The sequence below is a fragment of the Salvelinus namaycush genome, chromosome 8 (assembly GCF_016432855.1).
Source record: "Salvelinus namaycush isolate Seneca chromosome 8, SaNama_1.0, whole genome shotgun sequence".
Taxonomy (NCBI): domain Eukaryota; kingdom Metazoa; phylum Chordata; class Actinopteri; order Salmoniformes; family Salmonidae; genus Salvelinus; species Salvelinus namaycush.
In genome coordinates this window covers 45687114-45702305 of record NC_052314.1, presented here as the reverse complement: position 1 = coordinate 45702305, position 15192 = coordinate 45687114, and the positions used below count along the sequence as shown (strand labels likewise).

General features: G+C 44.2%; 1 protein-coding gene across 3 annotated transcripts in view; it reads left to right on the top strand.

Annotated features, from left to right (window-relative positions):
- Positions 1–334: 334 nt before the first annotated feature.
- Positions 335–15192, top strand: part of LOC120052737 (AP-2 complex subunit alpha-2-like) — a 53050-nt gene continuing 38192 nt past the window's right edge. For 2 of the 3 annotated variants that reach the window (XM_038999824.1, XM_038999822.1), the window contains exons 1-2: positions 336–1169; positions 9909–10120. In XM_038999824.1, the coding sequence (XP_038855752.1) occupies positions 1103–1169; positions 9909–10120 (279 nt within the window). In that variant the 5' untranslated portion in view covers positions 336–1102. Of the gene's footprint in view, positions 1170–9908; positions 10121–15192 lie in introns of all 3 variants that reach the window. The other variant, XM_038999823.1, reaches the window with a different exon arrangement.

The following is a 15192-nucleotide window of genomic DNA, read 5'->3' as shown; positions in this document are numbered from 1 at the left end:
GCACAGTGTAATATAAATGTTCAATATACTGGCTAACTGGTGAGCTTAATGTTGCTCATTTCAGTCGTTTAAGAGCTAAGACGCTAATATTTGTATAAACTTTTTTAGGTCAAATGAACTAATAATTGTCTTTTTTTAAAGTTATATAACAACATTCCCACCTTGTTTTGCATTATCTAGTCCAATTGTGGCATGATTTCACAATTTCTATCGGTTTGCATCAGTTTCAATGGGGAACTTTTATTTTGAAGGCGAACTGCTGATCCCACTATTGTTGCTCACGCGAATGATGTTCACAACACACTGGTGAGTCCAAGAATAAGGAAAAAGAAGCGCCAGAGTCTGCGCAAAACGAACAGGTCTAGTGGTCGCGCTGCTTGTGCTGTCACGAGCCTTGTCCAAGGCTACCGAGTAGTGAATTGACATAAATTATTGACGACATCGAATTGCCTTCGTTTAGCCATCGGACATACGTCATTATTGGAATAGATACATTGTGGAAATACGATGGTATGCTGACTGATCACGGTCAACTGGTGATGTTTTCCAAGATTTGATATAGCTAGCTAGCCAGCTAACGTTAGCTGTTTAGCTAGCTTGCCGTGCGTGACTCACTGACACGAGTCAGAGATCAGACTGAGTGGCAATTTTTTGGCATTGTGCTTTTTCTCTGATATCTGGATATATAACGTTAATATATTTCGCGGGTAGATATAATTAGTTACAACTGCGTGTACTTTAACTGTCATCTGGTCGTGAACGAAGAGAAGGTTTGAATGAATTTGCTAGCCAGCGGAAACGTCGGCTAGTTAACACGGATACACTTGGAGTAACCATACTGCTAGTTTGCTGAATTGATCAACGGCACTGTCATCCAAACTAGCTAATCTACATACCTAGCAAGCTATTATAAACGTGCTATCTTTGGTAAAACGCCAAGGAACATAAACGGTTAAAGGTTGGTTAGCTGGCTAACTAGCTAGGACACAAGCTAACACACCCTGCACTGTAACACCTAAACGCCAGCTGACGTTTGATAGCTGACCATCGACAATTCATTTTTTTACGGGAAAGGCCGGAGTGAGGACAGAAACCAGCAAAAATGCCGGCTGTGTCGAAGGGAGATGGGATGCGCGGATTAGCGGTGTTCATTTCGGACATACGGAATTGTAAGTGTCTTTTTCCATCATTGATTAGCTTTTCAACGAGCCATGTTATTATAAACATTTGCATGGTGGACAACATTTGATCAACAGACATTTGTTTTCAAGTGTACCCTGAAATGTAGTGGTGTAAAGTGAAACAGCTAGCTCAATGGTAAGGAGAGAGGGGTTATAGCTATGGAGAGGTCATTCGCGGGTACAGTTGCTGCTGCACCGCATCCCTTTTCCATTTGCGCTGTCTACTACTGTGCTTGTGGTTATACACGGTCGACCGTGATGATGTGTTGTGTGTCAGACTCGTAGGATACTACTAGGCCGCTACTCGTTAGATGTTGTCACTGTGTTCACGTTACCTGTACCAGAACAGAAGCAGGGTAACTGACTGTTGTTATCGCGACGGGCCACCAGTGTTAATTTTGCTCAGTTTTGTTGTTGTGATAATACATTTATCAGGCAGTCGCATTGGGCGAAATGTAGCAGGGCTGGATGGATAGTTATGTTGAATCGCTGTTCAGATATAACGTTACAGTAGCTAAACCAGCCGGTTGAACTACTGGGTCGATTAGAATTGGTCGCCACTCGCAGCATAGTAGTCGATCATGTGTTTGCGCCTACCTAGTTTAGTGATATTAATGTCTTGTTAATAGTTTAAATAATATACAAATGTTGCTAATTCAGTTTTTCTAATTTGAGGCCTGGTTTATGCTGAGTGCATTGTCTGTCATAGCGCACACATACACGCCCATACATTATACAGATATTGTGCATGACACTGCCATTTTTCATAACCGCTGTCATGATAGAGCAGAATAATCTTTCTCACTCACTCAAAATACACACACACAGCGCACACACACACCGTGTGCACATTAACCCTTACAAAAAAAGATTGCAGTCAGAGTGCAGTATGCTGCAAATACTGCGTCCAAAAGACATTTTTTTACTGCAATAGAAATACCACAGTCGACTGCAGTTACTGCACTTTTAATGCAGTTTCAAACCTGCAATCTTTTTTTGTAAGGGAAAATGCAGGCTTTAAGAATACTAGACAGTGTCTTGCTTGGAGCCTGTTTCATGTAAAGCTGGCCCTTACAAAAAAGTGCAGTAACAGCAGTCGACTGTGGTATTTTAGACGCAGTTATACTGCAGCTACACAATTATTGCAGTAAAAAAATGCATTGTACTTCAGTTTACTGTGCTCTGACTGCAATATTTTTTCGTAAGGGGCCACCGCATGGCATTTAGGGTACCTTGCCCCTCTTTCAAACATGATAAACAACAGAAACAAGACCTGAAGAGGTTGCAAGACTGCTAGTGGTGTTGTGGGGTTAGCATAAGATTGATTTGGAATAGACTGCTGTCTGAGATCACAAAATGACATCATAGTAGTCCAGATCGAAAAGTTGGATAACTCAAACAGCACACGCCTTACCTTTGTCCATCGTCGAAACTGAAATGGCAAGGACGGCCTCTATTTGAAATGGACACAGTCACACACTAATATCTTGAATTTCACCCTTATTCACACCCGCCCAGCCCCGTCCCTCCTCTGTCCCACCTCCAACTCTTGTCCTCTTCCCATCCATCCCTCTGATGATTTGTACATTATGGCTTTTCCTCTCCTCCCTCTGGAACGTTGTGTTCTCCTTGATCTCTCCTTCCTTACTGTTCCCCAATTTAGTCACTGTTCCTGTTATACTGTTAGTAAACTGTCAAGTTTGTTGCTTATTTATTTATTCTTCATAAGTACATAGCCTAATTCTCCAACATTCACCCTATCTAAGAACGTTACACAGGCTAGGCCCTACTTCTTTCAAGTTACTCATTAGGCTACTCACCCCTTCTCTCTTGATCCCACATGGCCCTGTTCCCTCTATGAGATATGGAGGAGAGTCTGAGGAGCGGAGAAGCAATTCACATTCCTTCCTTGCCTTGCCTTTTGTTGTGGCTGGCAACGTGACATTCTTGGTCCGCAGCTCAAATTGACCGTAAATATCAGTTAGCCAGTAAAGCACAAACTTATCTTCTAAAACATATTACACTATTAAATAAGGCAACCAAACCAAATTACACTCGTGAATAATGCAACAATTCACAAGCAGGTGCAGACAATTAAAAGGTTTATTTTCTCCTCTGTAGTCTACACTCATTACATTTTAGCTTCAAGACAAAAGCAGCTTCTAACGGCATGTGTTCATCAAGTCACGTTAGCTTTAAAAAACAAAAAAAACAACCCTCTCATACGAATATAAAAGTACAGTAGGCCTACCTTACAACATTACAACAAACCAGACATTTTTTATCAATATCATGCAAATGTGGTAAAAGCAAATTGTGACTGAAAACAGGGGTGTAAGTGAATTCACTGTGGAGTTGCAATGAGCTGTTTTATGTATAAGCCCATACCTGCCACACAAAAAAATAAATGCTTAATGATTTGTGAAGGTGCACAATTAGTCTGTGGCTGTGCTTTAGTCTGATCAACTGTAGCCTACTGATATCGACCACAGCTACAGGTAGCCTAGAGAAGCCTATGCACTCTGATCTCATCTGGACCAAGGGGAAAGTAACGTCATGTTTTTATAGCCTAAGCTATGTATAGAATCAAATATTCCCATTTTATTTGTGCTCTTAGAGAATGTGATCAAATTTGGTTTATATTCAAACTTCGGGTGCTACGCTACAGGAGACAAAGGGCTGTGAGACAGGTTTAATCCGTGACACATGAAAAGTGGGATGGGTACGGTGGAACAGACGCTGAACAGCAGAGGGACTAATGATCTTGGAGATGGGGAAAGGTCCGATTTTTAAAATAGGGAAAGTTTGCGGGACTCCACTCGAAGGGGCAGGTCGCGAGTGGGCAGCCAATACCCTCTGCCCGAGATGATGCCGGGGTCCGGTAGTGGGTCGCTTGTCGACGATACCTGAAAATGTTCTTGAGAAGAGCCGACCGGGCTCTCTTCCAGGTATGGCAACAGCGGAGGACAAACATCTGGGCCGAGGGTATGCCGACCTCTTGCTCCAGGAAGAGCGGGGGCTGATACTCCAGGGAACACTCGAAAGGTGAGAGCCCGGTGGCAGCCTGAAGGAGTGGGCCCACTCCAGGACCAAGGAGCGGACAGCGTCACGTACAAATATCCGGTTATCTGGGCCGGATATTTCCCAGCCGAACCCCCCCGCTGGGAACACTGCGCCTCACTGACCTGCTTCTCTATTCCCCAGCTGAGTGCCGTCGCCAGACACGAGGTGGGAAGGATGGTCACGAGGTGGGGAGGATGGTCTTGAGGTGTTAGGGTGTAGCTGCGGGGCTATAGAGGTGTGACAGCGCATCCGGCTTGATGTTCTTGGATCCCGGTCGGTAGGAAAGGGAGAAGTTAAACCGGGTGAAAAGCAGGGCCCACATAGCTTGCCTGAAATTGAGCCACTTGGCAGTGCGAAGATTTTCCAGGTTGTTGTGGTCCGTCCACACAATGAACGGATGTTCCGCCCCCTCCAACCAGGGTTCACCGTATGGCCCACCAGAGTACTCAATCCCTTCTTGATGAACCTGGGTTTGTAGTTGGCAGGTAGCTGCGAAATGTACCGTAGCTCCACAGGTACATGGACTCCGAAGGTGGCGAGTCGGCAGCCCTCGGTGATTCCCGAGAGAACTCTGGTGACGTCGGGTTCACTCTGACATGTAGACATCGGGGGTCTCCGGGATTCGTCGGAGGCGAGGTAGGAATCGAGAGCGAACAAAGGCGACAGGGCACAGATTCCCTCTCCCTGCTACATTCTCTAAGCCACCCATCGATCCGCATGGTCATGGCTATGAGGGAGTCAAGGTCTGTGGGCAGCTCCCGGGCTGCGAGCTCGTCTTTGATCACCTTCGATAATCCGTGAAGGAACATTTCGATCAATGCTTCCGGGTTTCAGGCACTCTCAGCCGCCAATGTGTGAAAATCCACCGTGTAGTCTGCCACGCTACGGGATTCTTGACATAGCTGGAGCAGCTTACGAGCAGCCTCTCTCTCCCGGACAACAGAATCAAACACCTTCCGAACATCCGCCACAAACTCCTCCAGACTGAGGCAGACGGCGGACTCTTGCTCCCACTCCGCCGTATCCCAGGCGAGTGCCCTCCCGGACGTCAGCGTTATGATGTACGCTATCCTCGAGCAGTCCGAGGGGAATGAAAAAGGCTGCAGCTCGAAGACGAGGGAACACTGGGCGAGAGAAGCCCGGCAGATTCCAGAATCTCCAGCGTAGCGCTCCGTAGGAGGTAAGCAGGGTTCTCAGAACACTGGGGTAGGCTGGGAGATTACTGGTGTGACCCGCTGCCCAGTAGGGAATCGGAATTGCTCCAGCAATGTATCGAAAGCCTGGTCATGGTGTTCTGCCAGGGTATGGAGTCCCTCCGTAAGACATTGCAGTAACTCCTCATGTTTTCCAATGGTGGCTCCTTGCAGGAAGACAGCATTGTGGAGCTGGTCTGAGTCTGCTTGGTCACTCATGTCCAGTCATGGCCAGTTCGTACGATCAGAACTAGAGGTCGACCGATTATGATTTTTCAACGCCGATACCGATTTATTGGAGGACCAAAAAAAGCAGATACTGATTAATCGGCCGATTTTTAATTTTTTATATATTTATTTGTAATGAAGACAATTACAACAATACTGAATGAACACTTATTTTAATATAATGCATAAATAAAATCAATTTAGTCTCAAATAAAGAATGAAACATGTTCAATTTGGTTTAAATAATGCAAAATCAAAGTGTTGGAGAAGAAAGTAAAAGTGCAATATGTGCCATGTAAAAAAAGCTAATGTTTAAGTTCCTTGCTCAGAACATTTTAACATGAGTCTTCAATATTCCCAGTTAAGAAGTTTTAGGTTGTAGTTATTATAGTAATTATAGGACTATTTCTCTCTATACGATTTGTATTTCATATACCTTTGACAATTGGATGTTCTTATAGGCACTTTAGTATTGCCAGCCTAATCTCGGGAGTTGATAGGTTTGAAGTCATAAACAGCACAATGCTTGAAGCACAGCGAAGAGTTGTTGGCAAACGGAGTTTAGTGCTGTTTGAATGAATGCTTACGAGCCTGCTGCTGCCTACCACCGCTCAGTCAGACTGCTCTATCAAATTATAGACTTAATTAGAATATAATAAACACACAGAAATACGAGCCTTAGGTCATGGTCAAATCCGGAAACTATCATTTCGAAAACAAAACGTTTATTCCTTCAGTGAAATACGGAACCGTTCCATATTTTATCGAACGGGCGGCAACCCTAAGTCTAAATATTGTTGTTACATTGCACAACCTTCAATGTTATGTCATAATTATGTAAAATTCTGGCAAATTAATTAGTCTTTGTTAGGAAGAAATGGTCTTCACAGTTTGCAACGAGCCAGGCGGTCCAAACTGCTGCATATACCCTGACTCTGCTTGCACAGAACGCAAGAGAAGTGACACAATTTCCCTAGTTAAAAGAAATTCATGTTAGCAAGGCAATATTAACTAAATATGCAGGTTTAAAAAAAATTACTTGTGTATTGATTTTAAGAAAGGCATTGATGTTTATGGTTAGGTATACATTGGTGCAACGACAGTGCTTTTTTTCGCGAATGCGCTTGTTAAATCATCACCCGTTTGGCGAAGTAAGCTGTAATTCGATGATAAATTAACAGGCACCGCATTGATTATATGCAACGCAGGACAAGCAAGATAAACTAGTAATATCGTCAACCATGTGTAGTTAACTAGTGATTATATTAAGATTGATTGATTGTTTTTTATAAGAAGTTTAATGCTAGCTAGCAATTTACCTTGGCTCCTTGCTGCACTTGTGTAACAGGTGGTCAGCCTGCCACGCAGTCTCCTCGTGGAGTGCAATGTAATCGGCCATAATCAGCGTCCAAAAATGTCTTACCGATTGTCATGAAAATTTGAAATCGGCCCTAATTAATCGGCCATTCCGATTAATAAGTCGACCTCTAATCAGAACTCGAGATAAGACCCAGATGCAGATAGCTAGAGTCACAGATGTTTATTGACCCAAACGGGGCAGGCAAAAGACAGGTCAAGGACAGGCAGAATGGTCAGAACCGGGGAAACTAGGGAACAGAACTTGAGAAAGCAGGGAGACGGGAAAACACGCTGGTAAGACCTGACAAGACGAACTGGCAACAGACAGAGAACACAGGTATAAATACACTGGGGATAATGAGGAAGATGGGCGACACCTGGAGGGGGGTGAAGACGAGCACAAAAACTGGTGAAACGGATCAGGGTGTGACAGTATTTCCATTCTTTGCTGCAGTTCCTCTCAAGCTCTGTCAGGTTGGATGTGGAGCGTCACTGCACAGCTATTTTCAGGTGTTTCCAGAGATCTTCGATCGGGTTCAAGTCCGGGCTCTGGCTGGGCCACTCAAGGACATTGAGACTTGTCCAGAAACCACTCCTGTGTTGTCTTGGCTGTGCTTTTAGGGTCGTTGTGCTGTTGGAAGGTGAACCTTCGCTCGAGTCTGAGGTCCTGAGCGCTCTGGACAGGTTTCCATCATGGATTTCTCTGTACTTTGCCTCTGTTCATCTTTCCCTCAATCCAGACTAGTCTCCCAGTCTCTGCCACTGAAAAACATTCCCACAGCATAATGCTGCCACCACCCTTCTTCACTGTAGGGATGGTGCCAGGTTTCCACCAGATGTCACGCTTGGCATTCAGGCCAAAGAGTTCAATCTTGGTTTCTTCAGACCAGAGAATCTTGTCTCTCATGGTCTGAGAGTCTTTTGGGTGCCAAGCGGGCTGTCGTTCCTTTTACTAACGAGTTGCTTCCGCCTGGCCGCTCTACAATAAAAGGCCTGATTGGTGGAGTGCTGCAGCTATGGTTGTTCTTCTGGATGGTTCTTCCATCTCCACAGAGGAACTCTGGAGCTCTGTCAGTCACCATCGGGTTCTTGGTCACCACCTTGACCAAGGTCCTTCTTCCCCGATTACTCAGTTTGGTCGGTCGGGCAGCTCTAGGAAGAGTCTTTGTGGTTCCAAACTTTTTCCATTAAAGAATGACGAAGGTCACTGTGTCCATCAATAATGCAGAAATGTTTTGGTACCCTTCCCCAGATCTGTGCCTTGACACAATCCTGTCTGAGCTCTTTCAGGGATTTCCTTTGACCTCATGGCTTGGTTTTTGCTCTGATATGCACTGTCAACTGTGGGACCTTTTTATATAGACGGGTGTTTGCCTTTCCAAATCATGTCCAATCAATTGAATTTACCACAGGTGGACTCCAATCAAGTTGTAGAAACATCTGAAGGATGACAAATGGAAACAGAATGCACCTGAGCTCAATTTAGAGTAGCATAGCAAAGGGCCTGAATACTTACGTTTAAAAAAGGTATTTCTGTTTTTATTTTGTAATACATTTGCAAACATTTCTAAACTGTTTTCACTTTGTCATTAGGGGGTATTGTAGATTAATGAGGAAAAAAGGTTTTATCCATTTTAGATTAAGACTGTAACGTAACAAAATCTGGGAAAAGGGAAGTTGTCTGAATACTTTCCGAATACATTGTATATGGATGATTTATAAAGCCAGGCACATTTAACAGTTAGGAAACAAATTGAAATTAGGTCTATAAATAATAGCCTATCTCCTGAGTTTTCTTAGACAATTAAGCTAAGGCAAGGTCTGTTTCCTCGTCTCTGCTACTGCTGCCTCCGCCGCATTGTTCTCAATCCTAATATGATGGTTAACTTTGATTATTATGCACCTAGCAACATAAGGAAAGGCAGCAATTCTACGGTATACTGAAGATTATGTTGCAGAACCACAAACGGCAACCGTATCCAACAGCGGGACAAGGCGCATTTGTTATAAAATAATATTAGATTGATTAGTGTTGCACGATTTATTTTTGCTTAATAACCATATACAATTTCAGTATCACATGTCTTCGAGTGACTGCCATCCCCGTGGCCTCAGCAATGGATTAGTCCACAGAGACAGGCGCAAATCATACCGATGTATTTTTTTTGCCCAATTAAAAAATATCTAACAATTTGCACCTGCTCAACTAAAGAAATCTCTGTCGACCAACAGCCTATCGACCAAACAATCAACCACTCGACTAAATGGGGTGTCTTTTGGGTGATAAAACCTAAAGAGACCGCATTCCAGAGCATGAGTTAATGTTTCTGTTCTATATGGTACCAGGGAGACATGACCCCAGGGCCAGACCCTGGCCTCTACACAAAGATAACTGTTTTTACAGCAGATACTGTCTGCTGTGAAATATAAGTGTCTTTCATACAAATCTTTACCTTGTGACCCATTCTGTACATCTGTTGTTCGTCATGTAGGTTGAAAGGGGTGTATCTTGGCTATAAAGTACCTTTGTACTTTTTGTCTCAGGGCTCTCAACGAATCATCTGAGGGTGATTCGTTGACCAGCCATCATTATCGTAGAGCACTCAATCAATTCACTTTATATGTGTGCGTTGTGTTGACCTGCTCCCTTATTAATAAGTGATTCAAGATTTAGTATTACTCTGACTTGTGTGATAAGTTTCTCTCCTCATTTGACAGTAAATAAATTTACCTGAATGTCGATCCCTGGTATGTATATGTGTATCTTTTTGTCCCTTTTTTTATGAGCTGCATTAAATCTAATTCCTAATTCCGTCTTTGGCTGGTATGGAAATAAAGTATTAAAATTTGAATCCAAGCTAAAATGGCTGCACTTCTTCCCCAGGTAAGAGCAAGGAGGCAGAGATCAAGCGGATCAATAAGGAGCTGGCCAACATCCGCTCCAAATTCAAGGGGGATAAGGCACTGGACGGCTATAGTAAGAAGAAGTATGTCTGCAAGCTGCTCTTCATCTTCCTGCTGGGACATGACATTGACTTTGGACACATGGAGGCTGTCAACCTGCTCAGCTCCAACAAGTACACAGAGAAACAGATCGTAAGTGAAGTGTGTATGTGAGAGAGCACCGAACTTGTATGAATGAAAAATGTGTGTGTGCTATGTCTGTCTGTGTTTGGTTGTCTGTATATTTTCAGTTTGTGGCACTCCATTTCTCATTGTCTATGTCTGTCTGTATCATGGCATCCCAGTCTCAGTTTTTTGTCAGTTGTTTGTACTGGTTACCTGCCACTGTTTTTCTTTTTCTCTTAAACTGTTCTTTCAGTGTTGATACTAAACATACACTGCATTTACTAAACCCATTCTGGGGTCCTAGTCTTGTCTGTCTTTATTTGCAGTACAACAGATCATTGAACTTAGTGTCATTCATTTGAACGTCAAGCTCTGCTTTTGTGTTCAAATATTCTGACTGGAACATTCAATTGCCAGAGCAAAGACTTTAAAAGTCTTATAAGTAGTCTTAAATATGTATATAAAAATATTTAGGTTTAAGGTTGACCTGACAGGACCTGTTTCAATGCAAACTCTTTCACAATGGTAGCCTTTGGTCGGGTTTGAATACTTTGAAAATGCATCCTCCTTCCTCCCTTCCTTGATAATGTTGTGGAAACCACACATTCACTTTTGCCATGTCAGATTAGTGGTTTCATCGTATTTTTACAAAGCCACATTGCACATTCAGTAGGGTACAACATTGTGGAACGTTCACATAGAAAAATACTGTGAAGACTTGCCTCTGTTTACAGTAAGAAATCATGTCATCTATTCACGCTAACACAACCCAGGTTCAGGGGGATAGAATTGACATGATTATATCATGCCTCTTCAGCATTTGGTGGAGGAACTCTCCAATGCACCTGAAGACAAAACAATAGTTACGTCCCAAATTAGGGGTGTGAACGTTTTAGGGATGACCCCAATTAGTCGACGTGTCGATTGTTTGGTTGATAGTCTTGTTTGTCAACCGATACTTGTTTTTAGTTGAGCAGTAGCAAATATATATATATATATATATATATATATACACTGCTCAAAAAAATAAAGGGAACACTAAAATAAAACATCCTAGATCTGAATGAATGAAATATTCTTATTAAATACTTTTTTCTTTACATAGTTGAATGTGCTGACAACAAAATCACACAAATTATCAATGGAAATCAAATTTATCAACCCATGGAGGTCTGGATTTGGAGTCACACTCAAAATTAAAGTGGAAAACCACACTACAGGTTGATCCAACTTTGATGTAATGTCCTTAAAACAAGTCAAAATGAGGCTCAGTAGTGTGTGTGGCCTCCACGTGCCTGTATGACCTCCCTACAACGCCTGGGCATGCTCCTGGTGAGGTGGCGGATGGTCTCCTGAGGGATCTCCTCCCAGACCTGGACTAAAGCATCCGCCAACTCCTGGACAGTCTGTGGTGCAACGTGGAGTTGATGGATGGAGCGAGACATGATGTCCCAGATGTGCTCAATTGGATTCAGGTCTGGGGAACGGGCGGGCCAGTCCATAGCATCAATGCCTTCCTCTTGCAGGAACTGCTGACACACTCCAGCCACATGAGGTCTAGCATTGTCTTGCATTAGGAGGAACCCAGGGCCAACCGCACCAGCATATGGTCTCACAAGGGGTCTGAGGATCTCATCTCGGTACCTAATGGCAGTCAGGCTTCCTCTGGCGAGCACATGGAGGGCTGTGCGGCCCCCAAAGAAATGCCACCCCACACCATGACTGACCCACCGCCAAATCGGTCATGCTGGAGGATGTTGCAGGCAGCAGAACGTTCTCCACGGCGTCTCCAGACTCTGTCACGTCTGTCACGTGCTCAGTGTGAACCTGCTTTCATCTGTGAAGAGCACAGGGCGCCAGTGGAGAATTTGCCAATCTTGGTGTTCTCTGGCAAATGCCAAACGTCCTGCACGTGTTGGGCTGTAAGCACAACCCCCACCTGTGGACGTCGGGCCCTCATACCACCCTCATGGAGTCTGTTTCTGACCGTTTGAGCAGACACATGCACATTTGTGGCCTGCTGGAGGTCATTTTGCAGGGCTCTGGCAGTGCTCCACCTGCTGCTCCTTGCACAAAGGCGGAGGTAGCGGTCCTGCTGCTGGGTTGTTGCCCTCCTACGGCCTCCTCCACGTCTCCTGATGTACAGGCCTGTCTCCTGGTAGCGCCTCCATGCTCTGGACACTACGCTGACAGACACAGCAAACCTTCTTGCCACAGCTCGCATTGATGTGCCATCCTGGATGAGCTGCACTACCTGAGCCACTTGTGTGGGTTGTAGACTCCGTCTCATGCTACCACTAGAGTGAAAGCACCGCCAGCATTCAAAAGTGACCAAAACATCAGCCAGGAAGCATAGGAACTGAGAAGTGGTCTGTGGTCACCACCTGCAGAACCACTCCTTTATTGGGGGTGTCTTGCTAATTGCCTATAATTTCCACCTTTTGTCTATTCCATTTGCACAACAGCATGTGAAATTTATTGTCAATCAGTGTTGCTTCCTAAGTGGACAGTTTGATTTCACAGAAGTGTGATTGACTTGGAGTTACATTGTGTTGTTTAAGTGTTCCCTTTATTTTTTTGAGCAGTGTATTTTCTGGGTCATGGTTTGGCTTTTTCAAGATGCTTTATTACTGCAACTTTTAGTGAGTTTGGTACACATCCGGTGGATAGAGAGCCTTTTATTATGTTCAACATGGGAGGGCCAAGCACAGGAAGTAGCTCTTTCAGTAGTTTAGTTGGAATAGGGTCCAGTATGCAGCTTGAAGGTTAAGAGGCCATGATTATTTTCATAATTGTGTCAAGAGATATAAGTACTAAAACACTTGAATATCTCTTTTGATCCTAGGTCGGTCTTTCCAAGCTAGTCAGAAGACTTCCAGTTTGGTGTGGCGCCATTTCCGTTCTAATTTTCTGGAAGCTATCTTCAGAGCTTGGGTTATTTTTCTGTATACCAGGGAGCTAGTTTCTTATGACCAATGTTTTTGGTTTTTAGGGGTGCGACTGCATCTAGGGTATTGTGCAAGGTTAAATTGAGTTCCTCAGTTAGGTGGTTAACTGATTTTTGTACTCTGATGTCCTTGGGTAGGCGGAGGGAGTATGGAAGGGCATCTAGGAATCTTTGGGTTGTCCGAGAATTTATAGCACGACTTTTGATGATCCTTGGTTGGAGTCTGAGCAGATGATTTGTTGCGATCGCAAACGTAATAAGATGGTGGTCCGATAGTCCAGGATTATGAGAAAAAAGATTAAGATCCACAACATTTATTCCACGGGACATAACACGTTCCAGAGTATGACTGTGGCAGGGAGTACGTCCGGAGAGACTGAGTCGATGATGGCTCCGAAAGCCTTTTGGAGCCTTTTGGAGTGGGTCTGTGGACTTTTCCATGTGAATATTATAGTCACCAAAAATGTGAATATTATCTGCCATGACTACAAGGTCCGATGGGAACTCAGTGAGGAACGCTGTATATGGCCCAGGAGGCCTGTAAACAGTAGCTATAAAAAGTGATTGAGTAGGCTGCATAAATTTCATGACTAGAAGCTCAAAAGACGAAAACGTTAATTTTTTGTAAATTGAAATTTGCTATCATAAATGTTAGCAACACCTCCACCTTTGCGGGATGCGCAGGGGATATGGTCACTAGTGTAACCAGGCGGTGAGGCCTCATTTAAAACAGTAAATTCATCAGGCTTAAGCCATGTTTCAGTCAGGCCAATCACATAAAGATTATGATCAGTGATTAGTTCATTGACTATAACTGCCTTGGAAGTGAGGGATCTAACATTAAGTAGCCCTATTTTGAGATGTGAGGTATCACAATCTCTTTCAATAATGGCAGGAATGGAGGAGGTCTTTATTCCAGTGAGATTGCTAAGGCGAACACCGCCATGTTTAGTTTTGCCCAACCTAGGTCGAGGCACAGACACTGTCTCAATGGGGATAGCTGAGCTGACTACACTGACTGTGCTAGTGGCAGACTCCACTAAGCTGGCAGGCTGGCTAACAGCCTGGCCTGCACCCTATCTCATTGTGGAGCTAGGGGAGTTAGAGCCCTGTCTATGTTCGTAGATGAGAGCACCCCTCCAGCTAGGATGGAGTCTGTCATTCCTCAACAGGCCAGGCTTGGTCCTGTTTGTGGGTGCGTCCCAGAAAGAGGGCCAATTATCTACAAATTCTATCTTTTGGGAGGGGCAGAAAACAGTTTTCAACCAGCGATTGAGTTGTGAGACTCTACTGTAGAGCTCATCACTCCCCCTAACTGGGAGGGGGCCAGAGACAATTACTCGATGCCGACACATCTTTCTAGCTGATTTACACGCTGAAGATATGTTGCGCTTGGTGACCTTTGACTGTTTCATCCTAACATTGTTGGTGCCGACGTGGATAACAATATCTCTACACTCGCCAGTTTTGGCTTTAGCCAGCACCATCTTCAGATCAGTCTTAACGTCGGTAGCCCTGCCCCCTGATAAACAGTGTATGATCGCTGCATGATTCGTTTTAAGTCTAATACTGCGGGTAATGGAGTCGCCAATGACTAGGGTTTTCAATTTGTCAGAGCTAATGGTGGGAGGCTTTGGCATCTCAGACCCCGTAACGGGAGGAGTAGAGACCAGAGAAGTCTCGGCCTCTGACTCCGACTCGCTGCTTAATGGGGAAAACCGGTTGAAAGTTTCTGTCGGCTGAATGAGGTACACCGGTTGAGCATTCCTACAGCATTTCCCTCCAGAAACCATGAGAAAGTTGTCCGGCTGCGGGGACTGTGCGAAGGGATTTATACTACTGTCTGTACTTGCTGGTGGCGCAGATGCTGTTTCATCCTTTCCTACACTGAAATTACCCTTGCCTAACGATTGCGTCTGAAGCTGGGCTTGCAGCACAGCTATCTTTGCCGTAAGGCGATCGTTCTCCTGTATATTATGAGTACAGCGACTGCAATTAGAAGGCATCATGTTAATGTTACTACTTAGCTTCGGCGGGTGGAGGTCCTGACGAACCACGTCCAGATAAAGCGTCCGGAGTGAAAAAGTTGAATGGGAAAAAAGTAGAGCGAGGGAAAAACTAAAAATTATAAACGGTAATTAAAAAGTAAAAT